This window comes from Diplodia seriata (assembly GCF_021436955.1).
Source record: "Diplodia seriata strain FDS-637 chromosome Unknown scaffold_3, whole genome shotgun sequence".
Taxonomy (NCBI): domain Eukaryota; kingdom Fungi; phylum Ascomycota; class Dothideomycetes; order Botryosphaeriales; family Botryosphaeriaceae; genus Diplodia; species Diplodia seriata.
The window spans coordinates 2,415,386-2,439,284 of NW_027117310.1; the positions used below are offsets into that span (position 1 = coordinate 2,415,386).

General features: G+C 57.6%; 6 protein-coding genes across 6 annotated transcripts; 4 read left to right on the forward strand and 2 right to left on the reverse strand.

The window, feature by feature from the left end:
• Positions 1 to 761: 761 nt before the first annotated feature.
• OPT7 (OPT superfamily) lies at positions 762 to 3,258 on the forward strand (the record flags this gene model as incomplete). Its single annotated transcript, XM_066774935.1, has 4 exons — positions 762 to 1,435; positions 1,490 to 1,905; positions 1,965 to 2,782; positions 2,842 to 3,258. The coding sequence occupies 4 exons, from the start codon at positions 762 to 764 to the stop codon at positions 3,256 to 3,258; spliced, it is 2,325 nt and encodes a 774-aa protein (XP_066635054.1).
• A 1,272-nt stretch (positions 3,259 to 4,530) lies between these two features.
• Positions 4,531 to 6,409, forward strand: SLS55_003461 (uncharacterized protein; the record flags this gene model as incomplete). Its single annotated transcript, XM_066774936.1, has 3 exons — positions 4,531 to 4,748; positions 4,804 to 5,091; positions 5,146 to 6,409. The coding sequence occupies 3 exons, from the start codon at positions 4,531 to 4,533 to the stop codon at positions 6,407 to 6,409; spliced, it is 1,770 nt and encodes a 589-aa protein (XP_066635055.1).
• Positions 6,410 to 7,618: 1,209 nt separating this feature from the next.
• SLS55_003462 (uncharacterized protein) lies at positions 7,619 to 8,441 on the forward strand (the record flags this gene model as incomplete). The annotated part of the gene is made up of 3 exons (XM_066774937.1): positions 7,619 to 7,696; positions 7,814 to 8,105; positions 8,266 to 8,441. 3 exons carry the CDS (start codon positions 7,619 to 7,621, stop codon positions 8,439 to 8,441), a joined length of 546 nt encoding a protein of 181 aa, XP_066635056.1.
• A 1,347-nt stretch (positions 8,442 to 9,788) lies between these two features.
• On the forward strand, positions 9,789 to 13,614 carry SLS55_003463 (uncharacterized protein; the record flags this gene model as incomplete). The annotated part of the gene is made up of 7 exons (XM_066774938.1): positions 9,789 to 9,827; positions 9,880 to 10,106; positions 10,161 to 10,459; positions 10,515 to 11,453; positions 11,514 to 11,573; positions 11,623 to 12,018; positions 12,068 to 13,614. 7 exons carry the CDS (start codon positions 9,789 to 9,791, stop codon positions 13,612 to 13,614), a joined length of 3,507 nt encoding a protein of 1,168 aa, XP_066635057.1.
• Positions 13,615 to 14,416: 802 nt separating this feature from the next.
• Positions 14,417 to 15,830, reverse strand: SLS55_003464 (uncharacterized protein; the record flags this gene model as incomplete). Its single annotated transcript, XM_066774939.1, has 2 exons — positions 14,417 to 15,723; positions 15,788 to 15,830. 2 exons carry the CDS (start codon positions 15,828 to 15,830, stop codon positions 14,417 to 14,419), a joined length of 1,350 nt encoding a protein of 449 aa, XP_066635058.1.
• Positions 15,831 to 18,399: 2,569 nt separating this feature from the next.
• On the reverse strand, positions 18,400 to 19,466 carry SLS55_003465 (uncharacterized protein; the record flags this gene model as incomplete). Its single annotated transcript, XM_066774940.1, has 3 exons — positions 18,400 to 18,931; positions 18,990 to 19,372; positions 19,425 to 19,466. 3 exons carry the CDS (start codon positions 19,464 to 19,466, stop codon positions 18,400 to 18,402), a joined length of 957 nt encoding a protein of 318 aa, XP_066635059.1.
• Between the last annotated feature and the right edge of the window lie 4,433 nt (positions 19,467 to 23,899).

The following is a 23,899-nucleotide window of genomic DNA, read 5'->3' on the forward strand; positions in this document are numbered from 1 at the left end:
TTATTCGCAGACTCGAACTCAAACCCAGTTCTGGTGCCTCGGCAAGTTGCGTTGTCAAGTTCCCTGCCGAACTTGCCGACGAGTAGAGCTTTCCTTGGATGTGGGAATGCCAGAAAACGGGAGTTCCAAAGACGTTGAGTTTAGGCGAGACTCGGTTGAGTCGCGCTACTGCTCTCTCGTGACTCGATCAGAAAATTTTCAATGGTGCAATAATCGTTAGGTACTAGTATCGCGAGACCCAGCAAATTGACTTTTGACATGAAAGATGTCAAGGCTGTCAAGTGGCCTGTTGACTGGACGCTACGGCCGGAGTCATTGGTAACATCTCAATACTGCTTTGCCGCTCGGTTGTCGGCCTTGAAAATTAAAAATCTGAAATGCGGTCCTTGGATCGATTCGATTGCCACATGGAGTTCTGCAGGTAAAGCGGGCTGGATGACCACATGGGGCAGGTGGTGCTCTTTACCCGCACTATGATCTGCAAACTATGGTGATGCAAACACCACAATACGATGACACCATCCGCAACGCACATAGCGTGCTGCTGCAGTGCCGCATTGTAGTGCCAGTAGTAGTAACTCTGAATGAACCATTTATTAGCATCGGGACCCAAGACTGCTGCCCTGGCTTGATCGACTTGGCTCCCGCATCTCTTATCTCCTCGGCGTTTTTAGTGTCGAGCCGCATGATCGCCATGTCGACCTCAACAACGAACTCGCGGCCAGTGGACGCGACAACGGTTTGACACCCACCCGAAAAAGATGATGGTTTACTTGAACTCACTACCAATCCAGGAAATCCGGCCCAAGGCATCCGAAGAATCTGGCAAGCCCGCACCGGTTGTATCCGATCTCGAAAAGCCACCGTTCATCTTTACGACACAGACAGGCGACAGCGAAGAAGAGGCCATCGACGACAATGACCCGCGACTTAAGGACATCCCCCCCTACGTGCGCCGCATCGTCAGCCTGCACGACGACCCGACGCTGCCGACGCTCACCTTCCGCTACTTCGTCCTGACCGTCATCTTCGTCGTGCCCGGAGCCTTCCTCAGCATGATGAGCCACTTCCGCACGACGTACGCTCCGTACTCGGTCTTCTTCGTCCAGATCGCGTCGAGCTACGCGGGGTCCTGGATGGCCAAGGTGCTGCCGGCGTGGCAGGTGCGGCTGCCGTTTACCAGCTGGGGCTTCAACCTCAACCCGGGCCCGTTCAGCGTCAAGGAGCACGTGCTCGTGACCATCTCGGCGGCGTCGGGGGCGACGTACAACCTTGGCTATGCCCCCATCTCCATGGCGGAGCTGTACTTCGATTCCAAGGTTCACCCCGCGGTCGCCATCTTCTTCATGTGGGGTATCGTTTTCACGGGCTACTCCTTTGCGGCTATTGCTCGGCAGTTCCTTATCTATGACCCGCAGTTCCCCTGGTTTACCGCGTGAGTGTTGGCTCGTTGTGGCCTGGTGTGGTGTCGAGACTGACCCAATCGCAGGCTGTGCCAGACGGCGCTTTTCGAGACGCAGAAGAAGCAGCGCGAGAACCCGACGGCGCTGTCACGGAAGCAGTCGAAAGTCTTCTTCCTCGTGCTCCTCGCTGTCATCCTGTGGCAGTTCCTCCCGGAGTTCGTATTTCCCATGCTGGGTTCGCTGGCCTTCCTGTGCTGGGTGGCGCCGAACAACTCGGTGGCCAACTTCGTCGGCGCCGGCTTTGGCGGGATGGGCTTCCTCAACCTTTCGCTGGACTGGAGCAACATCTCGACCAATTACAACCTGTTCCTGACGCCGTGGTGGACCCAGGTCGTCATGTTCGCCGCCTTCGTGTGCAGCTGCTGGATTCTGCTTCCGGCGGCCAAGTTCGGGGGTTTGGGCCAGTGGCACCATCAGCTGATGTCGAACCGACTGTTCCTAGGTACGCTCTTCCATTTTTGAAATCCGGATGAGTGTGCAATCTGACTGACCTCGTCGCAGAGAACGGAACATCCTATCCCACCACGAGTCTGCTCACCCCTCAGGTCACCTTCAACGAGACCGCCTACCAAGAGTACGGGCCGCCGTTCGTCAGCACGCAGGTGCTATGGGGCATGTTCTTCGACTACGCCGCCTACACGTCGGCCGTCGTCTGGATGGCGCTCTTCGGCTACCGGCAGATCCGCGACAGCTTCTCCAAGCTGCGCGAGCGCGCCACGCGGCGCGGGGCGCGCATCCAGGAGCAGTACGACGACCAGCTCAGCGTGCTGCAGCGGGCGTACGACGAGGTGCCCATGTGGTGGTTCCTCGCGCTGTTCGGCGTGTCCTTCGTGTCGCTCGTCACCATCGTGGCGTGCGGGCAGCTGTACATCCCGACGTGGACGTACTTTGTCGCCATCGGCACGGGCGCCGTGCTCGTCGTGCCGCTGGGCTGGCTGTACGCCCTGTCCAACTTCCAGCTGCCCATCGGCACCGTGAACGAGCTGCTGTACGGGCTGATGGTCAACGCCGTCAGCGGCTACAAGAACCCCACCGGCGCCTCCGTCTACGGCAGCATCGCCGGCAACGCGTGGTACCGCGCCCAGTACAACCTGCAGGACATGAAGATCGGCCACTACATGCACATCCCGCCCAAGACCGTCTTCTTCACCCAGGTGTTTGGCTCGTTTCTCGGCATCCCCGTCAACTACGCCGTCGTCCGCTGGGTGCTCGACACCAAGTTCGACTACCTGACCGGCAAGCTCGAGGACCCGTCGCACCAGTGGACGGCGCAGAGCCTGACGTCGAACCTGACCATGGGCGTGCAGTACGTCCTGATCGTAAGTAGCTTCCCCTCCATCCCCCACTCTTTTGAGCGCTTTGCTGACCTCCAAAACAGGGCCCCCGCCGCCTCTTCCAGCAACACATCTACCGCATCCTCCCCTACGGCTTCCTTGTCGGCTTGCTCGCGCCCGTCGCCGTCTTCGCGCTGCACCGCGCCTTCCCGCGCCTCAAGTTCAACCTGTGCAACACGACCATCTTCTTCTCGACCATGGCGCACTTCTACGGCAACATCAGCGCCGGCTACACCAGCTGCTTCCTCGGCGGCTTCGTCGTCATGTACTGGGCCTACCGCCGCCGCTACGACGTCTGGGCCCGCTGGAACTACATCCTGGCCGCCGCGTTCGACGCCGGGTTCAACTTCAACATGCTGTTGATCTTCCTGTTTTTCGGCGCGGGCAAGGTCGTGTCGATGCCCAATTGGTGGGGGAACGAGGCGGCGAGTAGTGAGAGGTGTTTTGCGCTGGATTCTTGATGGGGTGGAAACGTTGCTCAAATGTTTTCCTCACACTCCTCTGCTCCACGCGAGACCATCCGCGCCGCCCACTCGCATGCAGACTTCCTCCTTGATATCCGCCATGGGCCTTCGTTCTTCAAGTCCCGCGCGTGAAACGGGGCCGTCTCGTCACGGTCGCCAGAGGAAGAGGCGCAAAGGCAAACGGAGAGGTGGATGTAGCGCTGCTTTCAGTAGTCTTTGGTGCGAGCGAAACCCAGGACTTTGAGTGAGGCTTTGCCGTGAGCTCTTGTCGATCTGTAGATCTGATGGGGTTGCCATTGGGCCATCACGGCAGCGGAAAGGGAGGATGGTGGCCGAAGACGACGCTGTTGCGGCCACTTCTTCAGCGGGCGGTATTTACATCCGCTTCGGGTCAGAACGGAAAGTTAAAAATGGTCAGAAACGAGATCGAACGCATAGGTATTGTCGCGCAACATCTATGCATTTTTTTTGAGGGGCTTCTCCTCATGTGTTACGCATAAAAACAGCCTTCTTTGCTTTGTCGCCACCTGGCAGTGTTTCGAAAATAAAGAAGGGATTTGATTGACAAAAAGTGGTACGGCAAAATCGAGCAGTGTCGCAATCGCACTGCACCTTCTCACCGAGTCGGCGGGCAATTCAGAAGGTCATGAGACGACAGTGTCAGTTGATGGGTTGATGCAAAGACGTGGAGATGGGGAGGTGGGAAGACGTTGGGCTCAGCGGTCGACGGCGATGAGGAAGAGAAGGGAAATGGGCCGCGCGCGAAGGAATGTTGCACTCGGCAAAGAGGCGAGATCTCGCCCAAGGACTTTGCCGAAGGATCTCAACCCTCGCCCGCGCCGGCCAATCGATTGATTGATAAGATTGATAAACTGGGGCGGAGATCAGATAAAATCTTTGCCATGGCGCCTGCTTTCTCCACCACATGGACTGTCTCGCGCAGGCGACCAACCAGCGCCAGCCTCCAACGCCATCGTCGTCTGCATGTGTCGTCCGTCGCCGGCAGTACTCGCGTTCCAGAGCTGCCAAGAGCTCGCGGGTGGAACGATGCCGCTCAAGCTTTTGCCGACAGCGGCCAGTCTGGCTCTGCATTCATGCCTATATATCTAGCTGCGTTGCGCCGAATGTGTGAATTACCGTCTTCGCTCTGCCCATCTCCTCTATCGACGCCTCTGTGGTGTTCTTGCTGCCGTCTCACGCGCCTGAGCCCGGCCGCAGCTCCGATCAACCGTCCCGCCGATCCCCCGCCCGGCTTGTGCAGTTGCAGCCATGGGTTTCTTCTCCAAGAAGACGGCCGAATTGCCGACTGAGGAACCGGCCCCCATCCAGCCAGTCGCCGACGAGAAGACGCTTGAGCCTCAACACGAGTCGCTCGACAAGGACAACATCAACGACCTGGTCGACAAGGGTGCTCAGGCAGGTGTGCAGAAAGTCGAGGCCGTCACTGCCGTCTGGAGCAAGCTGCACATTGCCTTGGCCTACCTCTTGTGAGCCTCCAATTTACACACAACGAAGGCGTCAATTTTCTAACCACCCTCCCAGCATCTGGCTTTTCTATGTTGTCACCTCCATTCAGGAGGTCGCCCTCGGCGTCTTCACCCCCTTCGTCACCAGTGCGTTCCAGATGCATTCCCTGACCGCCGCAACCAGCATCGTGGCCAACCTCGTTGCTGGTCTGTTCAAGCTTCCCCTGGCCAAGATTCTCGATGCCTGGGGTCGCCCGCAGGGTCTCGGTCTGATGCTCTTGATCTGGATGCTCGGGTTCGTCATGATGGCCGCCTGCAACAACGTCACCACCTATGCTGCCGCTCAAACCTTCTATACCGTTGGGTAAGCTCGCCACCGCCGCCATCTCGCCCAATGTGGTTACTGACCGGTTCCCAGATCCCAGGGTGTCAGTTATGTCCTGACCATCTACGTCGCCGATACTTCGACGCTGAAGAGCCGTGCCCTCATGCTCTCCTTCGCCACCACTCCCTACATCTTCACCACCTGGGCGGCCGGGCCCATCACCGACAGCGTCCTGGCCAGCGGCGGCATAGGCTGGCGCTGGGGCATTGGGCTGTGGGCCATCGTCGCGCCCTTCGTGCTCGGTCCGCTCATCTTCCTCTTCCTGTGGAACCAGCACAAGGCGGAGAAGATGGGCCTCCTCGAGCCGCAGGGCAAGGTGCGCCACATCACGCTCCGGAACGCGTGGAAGTTCGTCGTCGACGTCGACCTTTTCGGCATCCTGCTGCTCGGCGCGGGCATGGCGCTGTTCCTGCTGCCCTTCTCGCTCTACTCGTACCAGGCCGACGGCTGGCGGTCGCCCATGATCATCGCCATGATCGTCGTCGGCGCCGCGCTCGTCGCCGCCTTCGTGCTGTGGGAGCGCTTCCTCGCGCCCGTCACCTTCATCCCGTTCGGGCTGCTCGCGGACCGCACCGTGCTGTTCGGCGGCATCATGTTCCTCTTCGTCTTCGCCAACTCGGCCGTGTGGGGCTCGTACTTCACGTCGATGCTGATGGTCGTGTGGAGCACCGGCGTCGCGCAGACGACGTACATAAGCAACATCTACCGCACCGTGTCGTGCTTCTCGTCCGTCATCGTGTCGGCGCTCGTGTACCGCACCGGCCGCTTCAAGCCCTTCGCCCTCTTCTTCCTCGTGCCGCTCATGATGCTCGGCGTCGGCCTCATGATCCACTTCCGCCAGCCCGACCAGAGCATCGGCTACATCGTCATGACGCAGATCTTCGTCGCCTTCGCGGGCGGGCCCATCGTCATCTGCGGCGAGATGGCCATGCTGTCGCCGTCGGACCACCAGCACGTCGCCGTCATCATGGCCGTGCTCGACCTGTTCGGCAGCGTCGGCTCGTCCATCGGCAGCACCGTCGCCGCCGCCATCTGGACCGGCACCTTCTACAAGAACCTTGTCAAATACACCCCCGCCGGCACCGACGCCGCCGCCATCTACTCCGACATCACCGTCCAGACCAGCTACGCCGTCGGCACCCCCGAGAGGGACGGCATCAACGCCGCGTACGGCGCCTCGCAGCGCATCATGTGCATCACTTCCGTGTGCATCCTTGTCGGCGCGCTTGCGAGCGTGAGCCTGTGGCGGAACCTTAATGTTAAGCAGATCAAGCAAGTGCGAGGCAATGTTGTTTAGCTGGTGGGTGGTCGTAGGGTAGTGCTCTTTATGAATGCTTGGGTGCATGTGGAGTCGAGCTTTAATAGAGTGGATACAGTATCAAGATTTGAATACCCGTAATACTATTTTTAAGTGCATTTACTTATGCCTTTGGTGTTGTGCTGAGCGCACGACATGTTATACCATGCAAATACCCAAAGCAGGACATTTTTCGCAAATATCATTGATGCATGTCTCTGTGAGCAGCAGGTGGTCCACCTATTTGAATCAACGGCATCGGAAGCCGTCTCAAAAAGTTTCACAAACTCCCATACTTGGTCGGGTATTCATTCCAAATTTGCGCTGTGCGTATCGTCCATCCAAAGCAGGCAACTGGAGAGCATAATAGGAAATCCCGAAAACTAGTGTATGAGCTAAACTTGCATATTGCTAGGGTAGTTCATCCATAAGGATTGCGGGAATAATTCAACACGAAACAAGTGTGTTCAGATCTCGCCGTACTTACCCGGCGATATGAAGCCGCCACAGTCTTTAAACAGACTGTCTCCTGCAAGGCTCCTGAGATCCCCAAGTATAAGTCTCTCACGACTTATGCTCAATGAAACCAAGAATTAAACTACATGATAGACTTAATCCTTTTCATTGTCAGATACGAGTCTTGGCGTAAGCTTACTTCTACACGCTGTTCTACGCTACACGCGCAGTTCTAGACCACGTTTATCTTGCCGCAGGATTTAGTGTTCCTTCGAGAATCCCACGACGATGTAGGCACCTGCCATTGGCCAGTAAGCAGCCGCGAAGTGTTGCAACCAGGCAGCAGGACGGTAACTCTCCGGCAAACGTTTCCGCGCTCTACGATAAGCTTACTACGCCCGCAGACGCCCGTAACACACCGAGATTGGTTTCGGGCTTTTGCTTTTTGAGAAGTTCTGGTATAGGATACTCTGACCAACGTCTGAATTCCACCGACTGCGGCCTAGCATTGGTTGGTAATGAGTGCATGGGTTGGTAATTGGCGCGCATCGAACGGCATTAACGTATAGGCGCCCAAGCTTATCGCATTGATGACATGCGGTGTTAGAGCGGCGCTCGCTAAATTGTCCGACCAGGTGGGGTACTGCGCGGAGAGTTTTCGAGTCACAAAGAGTCTAGGTATATAAAAGCCACTACTCCGCATCTTACAGCCCGTACTCTCCTTCACCCCGCCAACAATTCACAGCCGCAATCATGACCCTCTCTCTGTACGACATGACCATCCCGGTCCTGACCAGGGCCCTCAAGAACACCCATGCGCTCGTTCAGAAGGTAAGCGAACAACCCTTGCTCCGTACCTCGTCGTCGTCGTTACCGTCGTCGACAATTCCCCCACCAGCCACGACAACAACAAAAACAACAACGACGATAATAACAATCAAAACCCAGGCCGAATCGTGGTGCAAGGAAAACGGCAAGCCCGAGTCGGAGATGCTCGAGGCGCGGCTGTCGCCCGACATGAACACGTTCGTCTTCCAGATCCGCGCGTGCTGCATGCTGTCTCGCAGCTGCACGCTGACGGACGCGTGGGGCTGGGCGCCCTCGTCGACCGCCCTGGACGGCGAGGATAGCCTCGCGGGCCTCGCGGGCGCGCTGCAGAAGGAGATCCAGCGCCTTGAGGCCCTCAAGAAAGAGGACGTGGACGGCCGCGAGGGCAACCGTTGTCATCTCTGGACTAGCGGTAAGTTGGAAAGAAAAATAAACCCCAATTCTGAGAAAAAAGAATTACCTGTTTTGTGTTTCGCAACATGTCGTAGTAGTAGTAGCAGTAGTGGTAGTAGTAGTAGGGAAAGATGGGGGATTCGTTGAACAAAACTGACTCTCGACGTACCCACGTATAGGCATAGAGGGAGTGGGCTTCGAGGCCGATTTCGCCGACGGCATCAAGTTCCTGAACCAGTTCGGGCTCCCGAACTTCTGGTTCCACAACTCGATCGCGTACGGCCTCTGCAGGATGAAGGGGGTGCCGCTGGGCAAGGTCGACTTCCTCATGGGCGGCGGCCCTCTTGATTTTTGATCGAGTCAGGTTTCCGCAATTGTTACTTTTGCGCGACCCTTGTTTTGTCCACACCCACCCAACCGGGTCCGTGGACTCGGGCTCGACCAGGGACCGATGGGCAGGGGAAATCGAATACATAGTTTCATGGAGTAGGTATACTACTACGCCAATTGATGGATTCGCAGCACCCTGAGGATTTTTTTTCTCTCGCTTGTTCCTCAAGTTGGCCGTCATGGACAAGGAGTGAGATCAATCGTATGTATGCTGTCGTCGGACAAGGCCGACAGAGGTGCCAGCCGCCCGGGTCCCCTCTGTGATGTTCGACCGAGGTAGGGCCTATGGGTTGGTTCTGGTAGCGGTGCACGGGGCAACAATTGCTCAGAGGCTGTCGAGTTCAGCTGAGGTGAGACAGGCTGCAAAGGGATTACTCGGTACTCCTGCCGGGCCGGAAGGGAATCGGAGAGATCTGCAGGGAGCCGGATGAGTTCGACCAAGTAATTGGAACCCCGGGCTGGTGCAGTCGTAGTAAGAAATTGCTGACCTGCCGAAAAGGCCAAATCTTACTCTCCGGTGCCGCGAGGAAAGGCGTAAAGGTAGTGTAGAGCCTGCAGTCATGCTCGTTGACTAAAGACAACAGCTAAAATGGCGTACCTGAACGCCGTTTCAACGGTGCAACGGGGCGCAGAAACCAGCGCAGCCATGCCCGCCGGCAGAGGGTCCCGTAAAAGCGTTGACACACTTCCTTACTAGCCAATTTGTGCTCGGGCGGGTCTCTGCAGATCGGCTGGACGGGCGGCGCGAGGCGGAGGATCCGTTCCACGTGGCCAGCATTTGCTGGTCACAGAAGGGATCTGCCAGTCAATATATCGCTAAGACTGCCAAGTCGAGGGAGAAAGGAAAAGAGCTGTGAAGATGCCTCCGAGTTTCCTCAATGTTGCGCGCCGTCGGAGTGATTTCCGCTGGCTCAAGCTTGGTTGCTGGGCAGAAGGCCTGAGGGCTGAGGGCTCTCCTGTGGCCTGAGGGGCTGGGAGAGTGGGAAGGGCGTTGTGGCGCAGTCGAGAGGAGCTGGAGTCTGGATCGCCACACAGTCGGGAGTGCCGATGCCTAACGAGGCCTCGGGTCGACGCCATGGCGCCTTTCGTATCGGCCGATTGAGTCGTCAACGTGCAGCCGAATTGCGGCTGCACCGAGCCAGCGCCCAGCGATCCGCGGGTCTTCTTCGTGATTGGAGCGCAATTCTGGGGCGCAAAATCTCGGTAAGGCGGGTGGCTTATCGTGTCTCCTGTCCCTCCGCATTCAAATCCGCAACGTTGGACAGCCATCTCTCTTCAATATACCCGTGGACCCAATGCGTGCGACGCTCTCATGGATGGCGCCAACCTGCTTGCTCGAAGTGACCCGGTGGTAAGGAGCGGACGTTGCACCATGGCATGTAGCAAGGCTGACGCTCGTGAAGAACGAGGACAATGATCCGCGAATCGGCAGCTCGCGCGACAACTCGTCGTCGGCGACGGTGACGGGAATCAGTTCGGGCTCCAACTCGGCTTCCGTCTCGGCCCTCTTCACCACCCTGATTCCAGTCTCCATCTACGTCGGCGTCTGTCTGCTCATTTTCCTGGTCTTGCGCCGGAAGTGCCCTCGGGTTTATGCGCCGCGCACATTCCTCTCGAGCCTGCACCCATAGTACGTCATCTGCCCGTCCGTGCTCGCTCCGAACTGACTGAACTCGCGCTGCAGCGAGCGGTCCCCTTCATTGCCCACCACTTGGTTTACCTGGTTCAAGGCTTTCTGGCGCCTGCCCGACACCTACGTGCTGAATCACTCGTCGGTCGACGGCTTTCTGTTTCTGCGCTTCCTCAGGGTTGTGCGCAACATCTGTCTGGCGGGGTGCTGTCTGACATGGCCCATCCTGCTGCCGTTACACATATGCGGGGGTGGGGACGGTCAGCAGCTGGACCGTCTGACCTTTGGAAACGTTAGCGACGCCCACAAGACCTGGTTCTTCGCCCACGGTGTCGTTGCTTGGCTCTTTTTCGGTCAGTTCATCCACAACATTCAGACTTTTTGCCTCCCTCCGCTGACATCTCGCAGGCGTCGTTCTGTACACGGTGTGCAGGGAATGCATCTACGCCATCAACTTGCGCCAGGCCTACCTGCTCAGCCCCTTCTACGCCGATCGTCTTTCTTCGCGCACTGTCCTTTTCACCTGCGTGCCCGAACAGCTGTTGGACGAAGCAAAGCTGCGCAAAGTCTTTGGAGACTCGGTAAAGAATGTGTGGATTCCAAAGACGTCGTGGGAGTTGGAGCGGTTGGTCAGGGAAAGAGACCAGACAGCCTCCCGTTTGCAAGATGCCGAGCTTGAACTCGTCCGAAAGACAAACATTGCCTGGAGGCGGATAGCGAAGAACGGCCACCCCGACATCCGTCAGCCAGACATCGACCTCGAGCATGGACCGGTAGAACGGCAGCGGACGCATACGGCCACGACTACCACTACCAGTACAGAAAGTGCGGACGAGAAACTCGACTCTACCGGTGGACTGGAGCCAGTGAGATTTGGACCAGAAGGCCCCCCGTTCGACATCCCAGGCTCCATCGCGGCGCAATGGATCCCCCAAGAAGAGCGGCCCTGGCACCGGCCGTTGGCCAACTTCCTACGGCGCGTGGATACCATCAGGTGGACGCGCAAGCGATTGAAAAAGCTTGGGAAAGAGATAGCCAAGGTGCGGAAGCGGGTAAATCGTGGAGACATAGGCAGTCCCATGCCGGCAGCCTTCATCGAATTCACCTCGCAGAACGAGGCCCAGATCGCCTACCAGTCGCTTGCTTATCATCGGCCGTCGCACATGTCCCAGCGTTACATCGGCGTCCGTCCGTACGAGATCGTCTGGTTTTCCCTTCGCATGCGCTGGTGGGAACGCATCGTCCGCCGAACTGGCATCATGACCGCAACTGCCCTGATGACGGTGTTTTGGTCCGTCCCCTGTGCTTTTGTCGGAATGACGAGCAACATCTCCTTCTTGGCCGACAGTATCCCCTTTCTGAGCTGGATAGAGAAGCTTCCCGCGACAATACTCGGCTTCTTGACAGGCTTGCTCCCAGCCCTGGCCCTGTCTCTCCTGATGGCAATTGTCCCCGGCATCCTACGAGGTAAGACAGGGTATTCTTGTTGTTCGATCAAAGCTAACGCATGCTCCAGTCCTTGCCAGAGCGGCAGGTGTGCCTTCGCTCACTCATATCGAAATGTTCACCCAGCGCGCCTACTTTGGATTTCAAGTCCTTCAAGTGTTTCTTGTCACCACCTTCACCTCATCCGCATCCGCGTCCATCTCGCAAATCATCAAAGACCCAATGTCAGCTCGAAGCCTGTTGGCTACGTGCCTTCCAAAGGCATCAAACTTCTATCTCTCGTACATGATCATTCAATGTCTCGGCAAAGGCGCAAGCGATATCGTCCACCTTTCTGCTATTTTCAAATACTACGTGGCTCAGCGCTTCGGAAGAAACCCCAAGATCATGTACAAACGATGGCATAGAATGAGGAATGTTCACTGGGGAGGCATTATGCCGGTGTTTATCAACCTGGGCGTCATCGGTAAGCCATTCGTTGTCGCCATATTCGCGGCATGCTAACAAATCTCCAGCAATCAGCTACTCGGTCATTGCGCCGCTCATCTTGGGCTTTACTGCCCTTGGGTGCTCCATCATGCACCTTGTCTTCAAGTACAACCTGCTCTACGTTTACTCTTCCGAAATCGATACCCGAGGGCTTTCGTATATTCTGGCCCTCAAACAATTGCTCACCGGGCTCTACCTCGCTGAGGTCTGCCTCCTTGGTCTCTTCGCACTTCGACTTTCATTCGGACCGGTTGTGATGATGTTCATCAGCATAACCACGACCGCAGTCATCCACATTTCTCTCAACGAGGCTGTAGGCCCTCTGCTCGACAATCTTCCCCGCTCACTCTCAAGCGGAAAATCTGCCAACAAACCACCCAGCGACGACAACGCCGGGGATTCCAGCTCTCTTCTCCACCCAGGCTTCGGAGACCTACCGTTCGAGTACCCCAGCTTCGAGCCTCCCGAACTAGACCCTCCCGCCGTCGAAGAAGAAACCATCCACGTCGAAAACGGCACCCGCACCCGCTCCCTCAACAACAACAACACCTCCCGACCACCCTCTTCCACCACCGCGCCCAAATCCCTACTCCCAGAAAAAACCGACTCAGACTCCGACTCCGACACCGACTCCGACACCCCAACCTCCTCCACCCGCAACCGCCGCAACCGCCGCCACCGCGACTCCTCCTCCGACAACAACAACGCCCGCGCCCTCGAAGGCGCCGAAGGCCTCGCCGCCACAACCCTCGACCTCCTCAAACTCCTCGCCCGCGTGCACTTCCCCTCATCCTCATCCGAAAACCCCGCACCCGACCCCCCAGACAACGGCGCCAACGACAACGACAAACCACCACAAAAACCCTCCACAGCCACCAAAACCGCGCGCGACGCCCTCGCCGCCTTCGCCTCCGCCTCGTCCCTGCTCGCGACGCTCATCTCCCCGCCGCCACCCCCTCCGCCGCCGTCGCGGGGAGGGCCGAAGTTGGGTGTGAGGGACGCGCTGAAGCACAAGGCGCTCGGGTTCTTGCATCCGGAGGTGTACGACGACTTTGCGCGGCTGCAGGCGATGTTGATGGCGGGGGAGGAGTGGCCGGATGTGTCTGGGTCTGGGTCTGGGGCCGGGGGAAAGGTTGCTGCTGACGACAATACGATTGGCGATGGTGGTGCTGTGGACGGTGGTGGGGGAGTGGAGAGGGATGAGGGGCAGCAGCAGCAGCAGCAACGAAAACAGCACCAGCAGCAGCACCTCCAGCACTTCCTGCGCGACGCCTACGCCTCGCCCGCCATGATCAGCGGCGCGCCGCGCGTGTGGGTGCCGGACGACGGCGCGGGCGCGGGCTGCAGCGAGCAAGAGGCGGCACACTCGGGCAAGGTGACGGGAGTGGTAGGGCGGAAGGGAGCTGCGACGGTCGAGGTTAGTGCGAGGAAGGGGGGCGGGCTCCGGGTCGAGGTGGATCTGGATGCCGGGTGGGAGGAGTTGATCGGGGACGAGGGCGATCGGGGCGGCGGCGGGCCCAAGGTGTGGTTGAGGGATGGGGAGCTGGACTGGGCGAGGTGGAGGTGGTGGTGAGATGATGATGACGAGGACCAACCACACTGGAGGGGTTTTATTTTCTGTATATATCTCGGTTGTAGATTGGTGTTTGTAAATATGATTGTGTTATTTTTGGGATTGGCCTGCTCGAGCCCGCTTGTTTGATGCAACGTCGGTTCGCTTTCGGGTACTTAAATTCGGTAAGCTGATAGATCCACGGCTGCCTTACGAGCTTCCGCGTCGGACATAAGTGAAGAAAGTTTATTTTCCACAATCAGCGCTTCTTCCATCCACTTTCGAAGTTATGCGGGCCCGCTTCTGGCTTGTTTGAGCAACATCTGGAAGGCGTACCACAATTACTGTGGCGACCTGGAGTATGTAATACTCAAGCTGCATCAAGAGCATGCAAAAATCGTATTCAAGGGGAAAAGGCGGGGAGGATGGCGAAGGTGCTATACCATTTGGGGCTGGGCATCGCATGTATATTGGGCGGAATCTGGCGAGGGTGGAGATTGATAAGGTGGTGGTGTCGTTGGTGGCGAGGTATCGAATTGAGTTGGTGGGGGAGGAGGAGATGAAGGCTGGGGTTGGGGGCAGCATAATGCCGCCGATGACGAGTCTTGGGATAGCGGAATAGGTTGTGAGGTTGCGGGGGAGGGAGTTGGGTTGAATCTCTGATGAAAATTAGTTCAGAGGAATGTGAATTCGGTGATTCCACAACACTTCACGACGAAGCGGTTGCGGGTGGAGAAGGTCCAAAGCTTAGTCTATCTTCATGCATTCGTCAGAGTATATATCAACGTACAAAATATGCACACGCTCCACTCCCGACCCTCCCCTAGGAGGCGCCGTTCTGGCTCAACCCCCGCAACAGCGTCTCGTACTGCTCAGCCGCGACTTCTATGCAGTCGTGGCCGTAAATCTTCTTCTGCACGTCCGCATCCGCCCACTTGTCCGGCACCGCCCCGCCCTTCTTCTCCTTCAACGCGGCAAACTGCTTGTCGCGCTCCTCCTTGGCCGCGCCCTCGCCCAGATGCAGCGCGCGGCCCGACGCGGCGGCCAGCTCGACCAGCGTCTCGGCGCGCTCCTTGCGCAGCTCCTGGTACACGCGCAGCGTCCGGTTAACCGTCTCGGGGGTCTGGTCGGGCATGCGGGCCAGCACCTCGGCCAGCACGGCGGCGTCCTCGATGGCCTGGGCGGCGCCCTGGGCCAGGTGCGGCAGGGTGGGGTGGCAGGCGTCGCCAACGAGGCCGACCTGGCCGTGCACCCACGTGGGGATCGGGGCGTGCACGCGCAGCTTCCACTCACACACCTCGCCCTCGGGCACGAGGTTCAGCATGCGCAGGATCATGGGGCAGAAGTCGCCGAAGACGCGCAGCATCTCCTCCTTGGAGCCCTTGGTGGTGTAGGTGATGGAGGGCGCGTCGGCGAAGTTCTTGTCCGGCTGCACGGTGGACAAGTTGTAGATGTTTTTGTTGGAGACGGGGTAGGCGATGATGTGGCGCTTCTCGCCGATCCAGCGCGTGACGGCCTCCTTGTCGAGCAGCTGCAGCAGCTCCGGGTCGTGCTTCATCTCGTCGCGCGTCAGCATGATGCGGTAGGCGGCCTGGCCCGTGTCGACGATGGACGCGTCGATTTTGAGCTCGCGCAGCATCTGGTCGCGGATCACGCTCTTGACGCCGTCGCTCGCGAGCACCACGTCGGCCTCGATCTCGAACGGCGCGCCCTCGCGCGGCTGGGCCTGCAGCCGCGGCCGCGGCCCCCACGACAGCACCTCCTTGACGACGGTGCCGAAGTGGAAGGTGATGGCGTCGCTCTCGCGCTTGCAGCCCTCGTACAGGCCGCCTGCCAGCGAGGCGCGGTGGCCGACCATGTGCGGGTAGCCGTACGTCTGGCGGATGTAGTTGAGGTCGACGTGGGCCAGCTCGCCGTCGGTCGCGCCCTGGCGGATGCTGGTCTCCTTCAGGTCCACGGCCTCGGCCTCGATGTCCGCCCACACGCCCAGCCGGTCGAGGATGCGCGCCAGGTTGGGCGCCAGCTGGATGCCGGCCCCGACGAAGCCCAGGTTCGATGCGATCTCGTAGACGTCGATGTGCTTGAAGCCTTTGCGCGCGAGCGCGAGGGCGCAGGCCAGGCCGCCCATGCCTGCAGGAGCGAATCGCCAGTCAGTAAGAGCACGCGGGAGCACGCCGTGTCGAGGGAGACGCACCTGAGCCGATGATGGCTACGCGCAGGTCCTTGTTGGCGTCCATGGTGGTTCAGCAGAGGGCGTTGGGGGGTCAATGGCGTCCATGAGGGGCGGGCAGCGAACCAGATATAGCAGTGAAGGCATTGTGCTGCGATGGCGGAGCTGGTTCACGGCAAGCTGGGTCGGATGGGCTCTATTGCAGGGTGGGCGTGGGGTAGCGTTGGCGTGGCCCCGCCCCCGCCAGAAAATGCGTCACTCGAAACGGGAGCAGCCGGTCTCGGCCAGCTCAAACGTCTCTCAGGGCTCGTCGAAACGCGCCCGGCGCTGGCTTCTGTCTGGTCAGTTGCCGCCGGCCTATCCGCTGCGTCCGAAAGCAAGCCGCGTGGCTACGATTCGCCAGCCGGACACAGGGAGAAGCCCCGCAAAAGAGATGGTTGAGAGGGCGTCGGAGAGCCTGCGCGGCAGTACTTTAATGCGCCGGCTTGCGACTGACTCGGAGATAGCCTGCCTCTTTCTTACCCCCGAGCCTCACCAATGTCCGGCCCGAGCTGCCTGCTACAGCTGGGGAAGAATCCTCTGCCGCCGCGCACTTCGTCTGCTATTCTTGCGGTTGCGAATTAGGCTGGCTGCGCGGAGGACATAGATAACTCGGAAAAGCCGCGAGCATTCAGTGCTCTGGAGCCCATGGCCGTTATCTTCGGTTCCTCCGCCTGAAACGCCCCACATGGCTTGTTTGATCACCATGCCATGGATAGAGAATGGCAAACCTGAAGAAGAGGGCCTCACCGTATCAATAACTTGCTCTCGCTAGCCATCTATCCAAACTGAGCGCTCAACAACTCTTAATCGATTCTGATCGCCGGGTAAGTACCTTGCTTTGGGCCTGTACCGCTTTATCGCAAACCGCATCGCCTGCATCCCTCGCAAATGCCCAGTTGGTGTCAGAGGAGACATGGCAGTGCCGATTCCATCTGTGTGAGTCGAGATATGTTTCAATTTCTCCTGGAGACCCACTGTTTCCACCGTGCCGAGTATCGGAGGATTGCTCGTTTGCTGAACAAGAGAGGATCCGCTCTCAGGCGAAGCTTGGATAGCGTAACGCCCTTCTTCGCAAGCAGGTAAAGAGCTGCAGTTGGGCATTGATTTTCAGCATGGCAGCAGAAGAATCTGCTGCGAAACCGGCCGAATCTCGACTGTTGAAAGAGTATCTCTTGATCGATGAAAATGCGGCATTCGGATGGTAACAGTGCAGCTGTACACTTCCGTTACCCCAGGTTTTTCAATGGCTCACCAAGGTCACTCGGATCGACCCCGATCTTCAGGAGCCAGCTCCGAGAAGCTCTGTATATTATTGGCCGTAGCGACATGGCTCGAACTACAACCGCATATGTTGCCCCCGATGCTATCGTCGTCGTCGGTGTTTATCAAAGACATTCGTATTGAGAGAAGATGTTCTATCGACCGATCCATCTTGCGGACGCCACGTCGGCTAATGTAGACGCTTCGGGCCTCATTCTAGACTATCTCAATTTCTATCGATAACTCGAGCACCTGAAGTCCACCGCCCACGGTCTGGAGCTCGCCTTTCTGCCAACAAGTCAGGCCATAAACCCCATATTTCCTTTTGCCTCGTCATCACCAGCAAGAAGAACTTAGAAATCTGCTCGTCGGATCTGATGAGGCTCAAAAACCTCATTGCGATAGATGGATTGTCGTTTGGCACACAAGCCGTGCTTTCCCGCACCTACTTTGTAGTATGGATTTTCCATGATTTTCCGGTGGGTGAGTTCCAATCGTGTCTCTGGTCGGTGGTGGTTGTGGACTACAAGCATTTTGGCGAACTGGCCAGCACTTCATCCGCTCCCTCGTATGTACGAGAAAGGCCGCATTCGTCCGATCGTTTGATCCTTGCTAATGCCGATGGGATGGTCTTTAGTCACACCTCTTGGTGGAAGGCATTATTCTCCACAGGAGCGAACACATCACGGCCGTAAATCGGTCCAGCCAGAAAAGTTACCCGTGCCGCTCATCCCCCTATGTATTCCTTCGTCTTATCGTTGGAGATCCACTGATGAAGTGTGGCTAGTTTTCCAGCACATGGAGAAAATTATCTTTTCATATATCTTGAATGAGTGCTTAAAGCCAGTTGGTAACGATTGTGGATTTGATAATGTGACGGGCTCGCAAATGGTTCCATTCGGGCCCTTTCAGACGCAGTGCATTTGCCGAGGCGGGCTTCTGGTGTCAAACATCGTATGGTCCGTCGATAGGATACAGGCCGGATTGGAGGTTGCCGCCGCATTGGAGAGAAATAGGGGCGTATTTTACTGCTGTTCAGATGGCCCACTAACTCGGTTACTGATTAAAGTTCGTCAAGTGATTCCGTTGCGGGCAGCCGATAAGCCTGCTCATATTCTCATCCTCAAGGTCGAGTATGTGGAAGGATCCAGACAAATCATGGTTGATAATGAGCTTCGTGGCGTCCGTGTATGTATGGTTCATCGTTGAAGGAGTGGGAACATTCTTTCCCGTTCAACCCTGAAAGGGGGAGTTGTTTTTTCTTTTAACAAACGAAAGCCATCAGGGTATATCCCGGCATTGCAAAGTACACACACATAAAAAAGAAATAGACGCTATAAAATTCGTTTTACGTCCCTCGGCGAGCGAGCCGGCTGGATTTCATTAGCGCAGTCGGCCGCATCCGACGTGGAGACGGTGACCTGGACGCTGCGCTTGATGCGCGTGTTCTGCAGGTGTTCCTGGCTTCCAAAGCTCTGCCAGCCGGACTCGGAGCCGACGGACTCGCGGCTGCTGCGCCGGTCGCGGCCGCCGATGCCGAAGTGCGGAGTGGTCGGGCTTGTCGGGCTCGAGCGCGCCTCGATGTTGGTGCGCGTTACGGACGTCTCGCCGCGCAGGTCGTCCAGGTTCACGTCCGGATCGTAGCGCGCGGTGGTCGTGTGCGTCCTGGTGCCCGATTTCGAGATGCCCGTCTTCTCGAACACGACGCGGATGAGCGGGCGCAGCGTGGCCATGGAGCCGGCGATGATGCCGACGCCTGGCTCCACCCAGGACCAGACGATGATGCCCTTGAGGTTGTAGAGGTAGTCGCCTGATTTGGACAGGTCGTCGATGGTGCGGACACGGATGAGGGTGGTTATGGCGGCGCTGGAGGGCTGCAGTTAGTGCGAGTTCGGGGGGCGCGGTAGAAGTCGTGGGAGCATACAAGGATCCCAAGGACATGATCAGGTAGATGGCGACCCTCTTCTTCCACCCCAAGTTTGAGTGTCGAAGCATGAAGAATGGGATACCGGCCAGGATGAAATCGACGCTGGCGCTGATGGCGGCGTGAAGATAGCCGGTCCAGACGCCACCGGTCTTGTTGCCACACGACCCCTCCAGGCTGGCGTTCCAGAACTTGGCGGGCGGATTACACTGGAGTAGCGAGCCTACAACCATGAAGACACCATAGCCGCTCGACACGGCCAGCGTGCCCCAGATGACGTATTTCTGAACGGGGTTGACGATGACACGGAGCAAGAAGACGCCGACTGCGATCTTGACCAGCATCGTGGTGAAGGTATAAAGGCCTCCACACGCGTAGAAGAACTGTGCCGCACCAATCAGTCATGGCCGGGGTGTGCGTCCTCAACGTGCTTACCTTTAACGCCAATACGATGTTCTCGGGGGTGAGTGTGGCCATGTGGTGCCCCATCCCTGCCTTCGCGCCCAGCAACAGGCATATGCCCCAGATGGTGTATATGATCTGCTGGCGTCAGTGATATAGGCCGGTCCTGGTGGTTGGGTGGGTGGCTCACTTGGCAGCAGAGCATCAGCCAGTCGTCAACGCCGAACGCCTTGACGAGGAACAGGCGCACACCGCATCGCAGGCAGACAACGATCCACGATATCACAAGGAGCGTGATTGCGACATTCGAGATCTTGTCGCCCATTTGCGGAATGTCGTCGGAAACGACGCGAGAGAAGGGACTGGGGGCATGTCCGACCTGAGCAGGAGGTGATCAGCAGTAGGAATAAGTACAGAGGTTGCAGCTGCATGAGGGTCGGTCATTGCGATCGAAGCCCGTTCGGTTCTGCATCTGCCGCTCGGCTATCTGTATCCACATTAAGACCGATCTGTCGAGCAGGGACCACCCCTTGGTGCTTGAAGATTCCAACCCTGGTCGGCACACGCCGCCGTCCATGTTACGCGCCAGCTTCATGAGACATTTGGGCCGAACAACGGACCGACGCGCGTTTAGGATACTGGCAGTAGCGCGCGGAAAAGGCGACAAGCCGCGCGCCTGGGATTTTACGCGTTCAGGGAACAAACTTCCGCTCACTGCCAAGTCCTGAAGTTATGCCCGGGCGGACAGTGGGAGCTGCCATGACACGCCCACAGAAGGGATCCATTTCTGGCGTCGGCTGGCGCGGCTATGGTCGGCAGTTGCCAGGAGCGAGCTCCGCTTCGTGAACATGGCGTGATGCTGTAAACGTGGTGCAGGGTTGCCGTCACTTGGATCGGCCGTACACCATTTCCGGTGGACGGTTCTCTCAATGTTTCGTCTGCTATGCAGAAGCCACGAGCTTATCGACGGTGGCAACCGTGAGGCTGGGAAGAGCCGCACGAGGCTCGCGGAAACCGGTTCAGCCCGCGGTGCGCGTGGCACACGTGGGGTCCTCGCGGCATCGGGAACTGTCTTCTCCAGGGTCACGACGGCCCCGCTTGTTCGCAACGGTGTCTGGGGAGAAGTCGCGCTTCTTCCGATCTGCGCTTAGCAGCAGCAGCTATTGAGGGTCAACCAAGGGCCGCATGGGGCACCGATTTGCCCTGGGCATATCCGTTCTTCAGGGGCAGCTTGTCAAACGGCAACGATCAAACATGGCCAATATCGAGCGCTTGAGCAGATTGTTGCGTGGAGAGAGGTTGGGCCGTGGTGAGTAAGGCCTCGATCGGAAAGTGTCTCGGGTGGAAGTTGTGCCGTGGCGGATGGCGGGAGACGGCGTTAGTGGCGGAGCGGGGCGCGCAACGCAACCCCTTGATGCTCAAGTAACAGGGACAACGCTGCTTGTCATCGCCTCGAGGCTCGCCATGCTTCCTCAGCCTGGGGCTTGGCGCAGCCATGGTAAAATAACGACTTCCTGTCGACTTCGTTCGATGCCATGGACGATGGAGCATGATCTCCGACTGATCTCCGCATGCGGTCCACAGGCACCGCCTTGTTGGGCGAGCGTTGCGACGGCCGTAGCGACCCGTGACGGGGAGTGCTGTGTCTCGACCGAGTTCTAAATGCGAGCCTGCGGTGTGTCGCGACTCTCGCTTGCTCCTGTGGATCAGCCAATGACCCATTGAAGCACGAGTCGCGGAGGGACATCTTCACCTGTTCAGTCTGCGTGATGATCCAGAACGCGACGGCCCAGGGAACCGCCTGCGCCACGGAGATACCACCGATCAGCTCCCGGTCCCCACAGCCACCGACGCACCCGATTCCCCGATACCAACCCTTTCCCTTTTCCATACTCGCTTCCCATCTGATGGCATCCATGTCTACCTCACCGCCTAGCCGGGTGCAGCATCCGGTGTCGATGGAGCCTTCCGGACGAAACGACACATATAACGCCGTGTAGCTACCCGAAGGAATGCTTCACTCGAAAACTCTGCGGCCAAGAAATCGGAATAGCCGATACGCGTCAGTCTCAGCTGAACGACACGAGACGAGCTACAGATCATGGCCCATAATAAACAGGAGGCAGCCATGACACAGCAACGGTATGCCAAATGGTCGTGAGAACGAAAGATACGCCGACAGACTCACCCTTCGGACGGATTGCTACTTCCGATCACTTCCCTTTACCTGCTAGCATGAAGCTGACCACTTGCATGGTTAGAGGCGAGCAATGTCGACGCAGATTGACAATTATGATTACTATCTACCTCTACTCTGGAGTTGTTAGTCGTCGGCATCTTGGAAGTTTCGCAAACAGCCATGAGGCTAGGGCGCTCTCTCCCCCCTGAACACACTCCAAGCATCTTGTATCACTCTATATGACGTTTTCAAACCTGCCCAGGAGTCATGTGCAAAGCCGCGAGTACCCCAAGCCTCACTATCAGACTTTCTCCTGCTTTGTTCGTGCTGAAGCAAACGCCAACAAACGCTTAAACCTCTTTTGGAAGAACACACTACGGTGACGGAGAACGCGTTCAGCCAAGCGAAAAGAAACCTCATTGTAGTGCCACCAGCAGTACTGCAGAATTGCGTGCTACGCATTCGTATACCAGTGAACGATCCACCGAGAATCACTCGCAGGGGCCAGGATCGGAGCTACCAGCCGAGGCTATCGCCACGCCTCCACCCACTGTTTCAGTACAGATGGGTCAAACTGAGTGGGGTCTAGTGATGGATGCGGACCACATGCCAAGGCCGGTTTGCAGGTTTTCGAAGCGTCAGCTCATGGTTCCCTCAATGCAGTCCCTTCTTCTCGTCTCCTAAAACAATGCGGCCCTTTGCGGATTCAGTTCCTCATCTACGTCCTAGCTTTGGCTCTCGAAATCGATCGCTTACTCGATGTGGATGCAAAGAAATGTTGGTGTCGACAGTTTCTGGAACCTGACGATCATCAACGTGAGACGGAGATTTTTCACGATAATGCTTTTACTTGCAGCACAGCAGATAACAAAAATCTAGATCCATGTGAGACCCCTCAAGAACTGTACAGTTTTCCTTCATGGTAATTGTATCCATTATCCAGACGACCATGCGAATCTTGAATGCGGACATTTACTTGCAGATGTGGGGTTCCAGCTGCAGTGAAACGTCCCCGTAAGACTCATACGCACGCAATGAGCAAGGGCACATTTGACTCGGCCCATCTTCACCCTCGGTAACTCCCTAAAGTCCCTGCCTCTGGTGTCTTGCTACCCGCATCACTCCTGGTTCGACGTCTAGCTTGCTGACCCTAAGCTACCGCCACCAGAATCCTTCACTTCTGATTTCAGCCCAGGCTCCATGAATGTGCCTGTCACCATCGATGGGTGGGACTGTCTCGCCACGTTGGATCTGGAGAGTTTAGAGCATCCAAGGCTGAAGAGACCGTCTGCTCCACCTGACCAGGTCCCAAACAACTCGGAAGAGAGTGCGGTGATGTTGGGATCTAGAGCAAGAGCTGCCACCGGCATCACCATGGATTGGCTCTTCTCCCCCAATCCTCCAACCACAGCTCGTGTCCGTACTTCCCATTCCGCGAATACACCCGCCACGCGCCGCACTCGCAACGCCCGTCACAAGTGGGCATGGAGAAATGGTGCCACCTGTTCGCCCGGAAGGTAGGAGCGCCGACACGCAATCGCAAACCCGCCCAAACGCGACATCCTCACCCAAAGCCGCTCCTCATCTTCCGACTAAACGGGCGATCAGCCCCAACAACGAACCAACCATCCCATCTGCATCGAAAGGAGGAATCAACCACCGTGTTAACCGAACACATCCCACCCCCCCCCCCAATAATTTTTACGACCTCGACCGGGCCTGATCGGCATCCAACCCCCACACCTACGTCCCTGGAGTAGTACAGGCATCCTTTCTCAGATCGTCAATATTGGGGCGAATCGGCCCCCACATTGCACGCGCTTGCGCATGCCTCATCGGTCTGCTCCACTAACGACTGGGGTCGGCGAGACTGATTCGTGCAGAACAACCAAGCAAAACAAGGCATTTGGAATATGAAGTTACACGAAATGCATCCTTCTGTGATGCTACGCGTGTTCGTACCTTCAACTGGTCCAACGCGGAGTGGGTCTACACCAACGACGAGAGCTGAGCCTCCATCATTAACGATAGAGGCTTAGTCTCAGCGTCACTGCGTTCCAAAGAAACAAGAAGACTACAGGGGACAGAGAATCTCAAAAAGGGCGAACCGGGAGCGTGCTGTGTGTTGAAACTCTACACCTACAGCCTGCGACCCGCCGCATTTGACCCCAGACGTTGGCGATCTCTGCTGCACGCCGCCATTTTCGTCTCCTCGATCCTCACGGCCGCTTTCATCGGATCCCTTGCAGCAACCTGTACTTCCTGCACGCTCTGTCAGTAGCGAAGCAATCGTGCTACATCAACACTCGCGGCTGGGGCGTCACTCTCA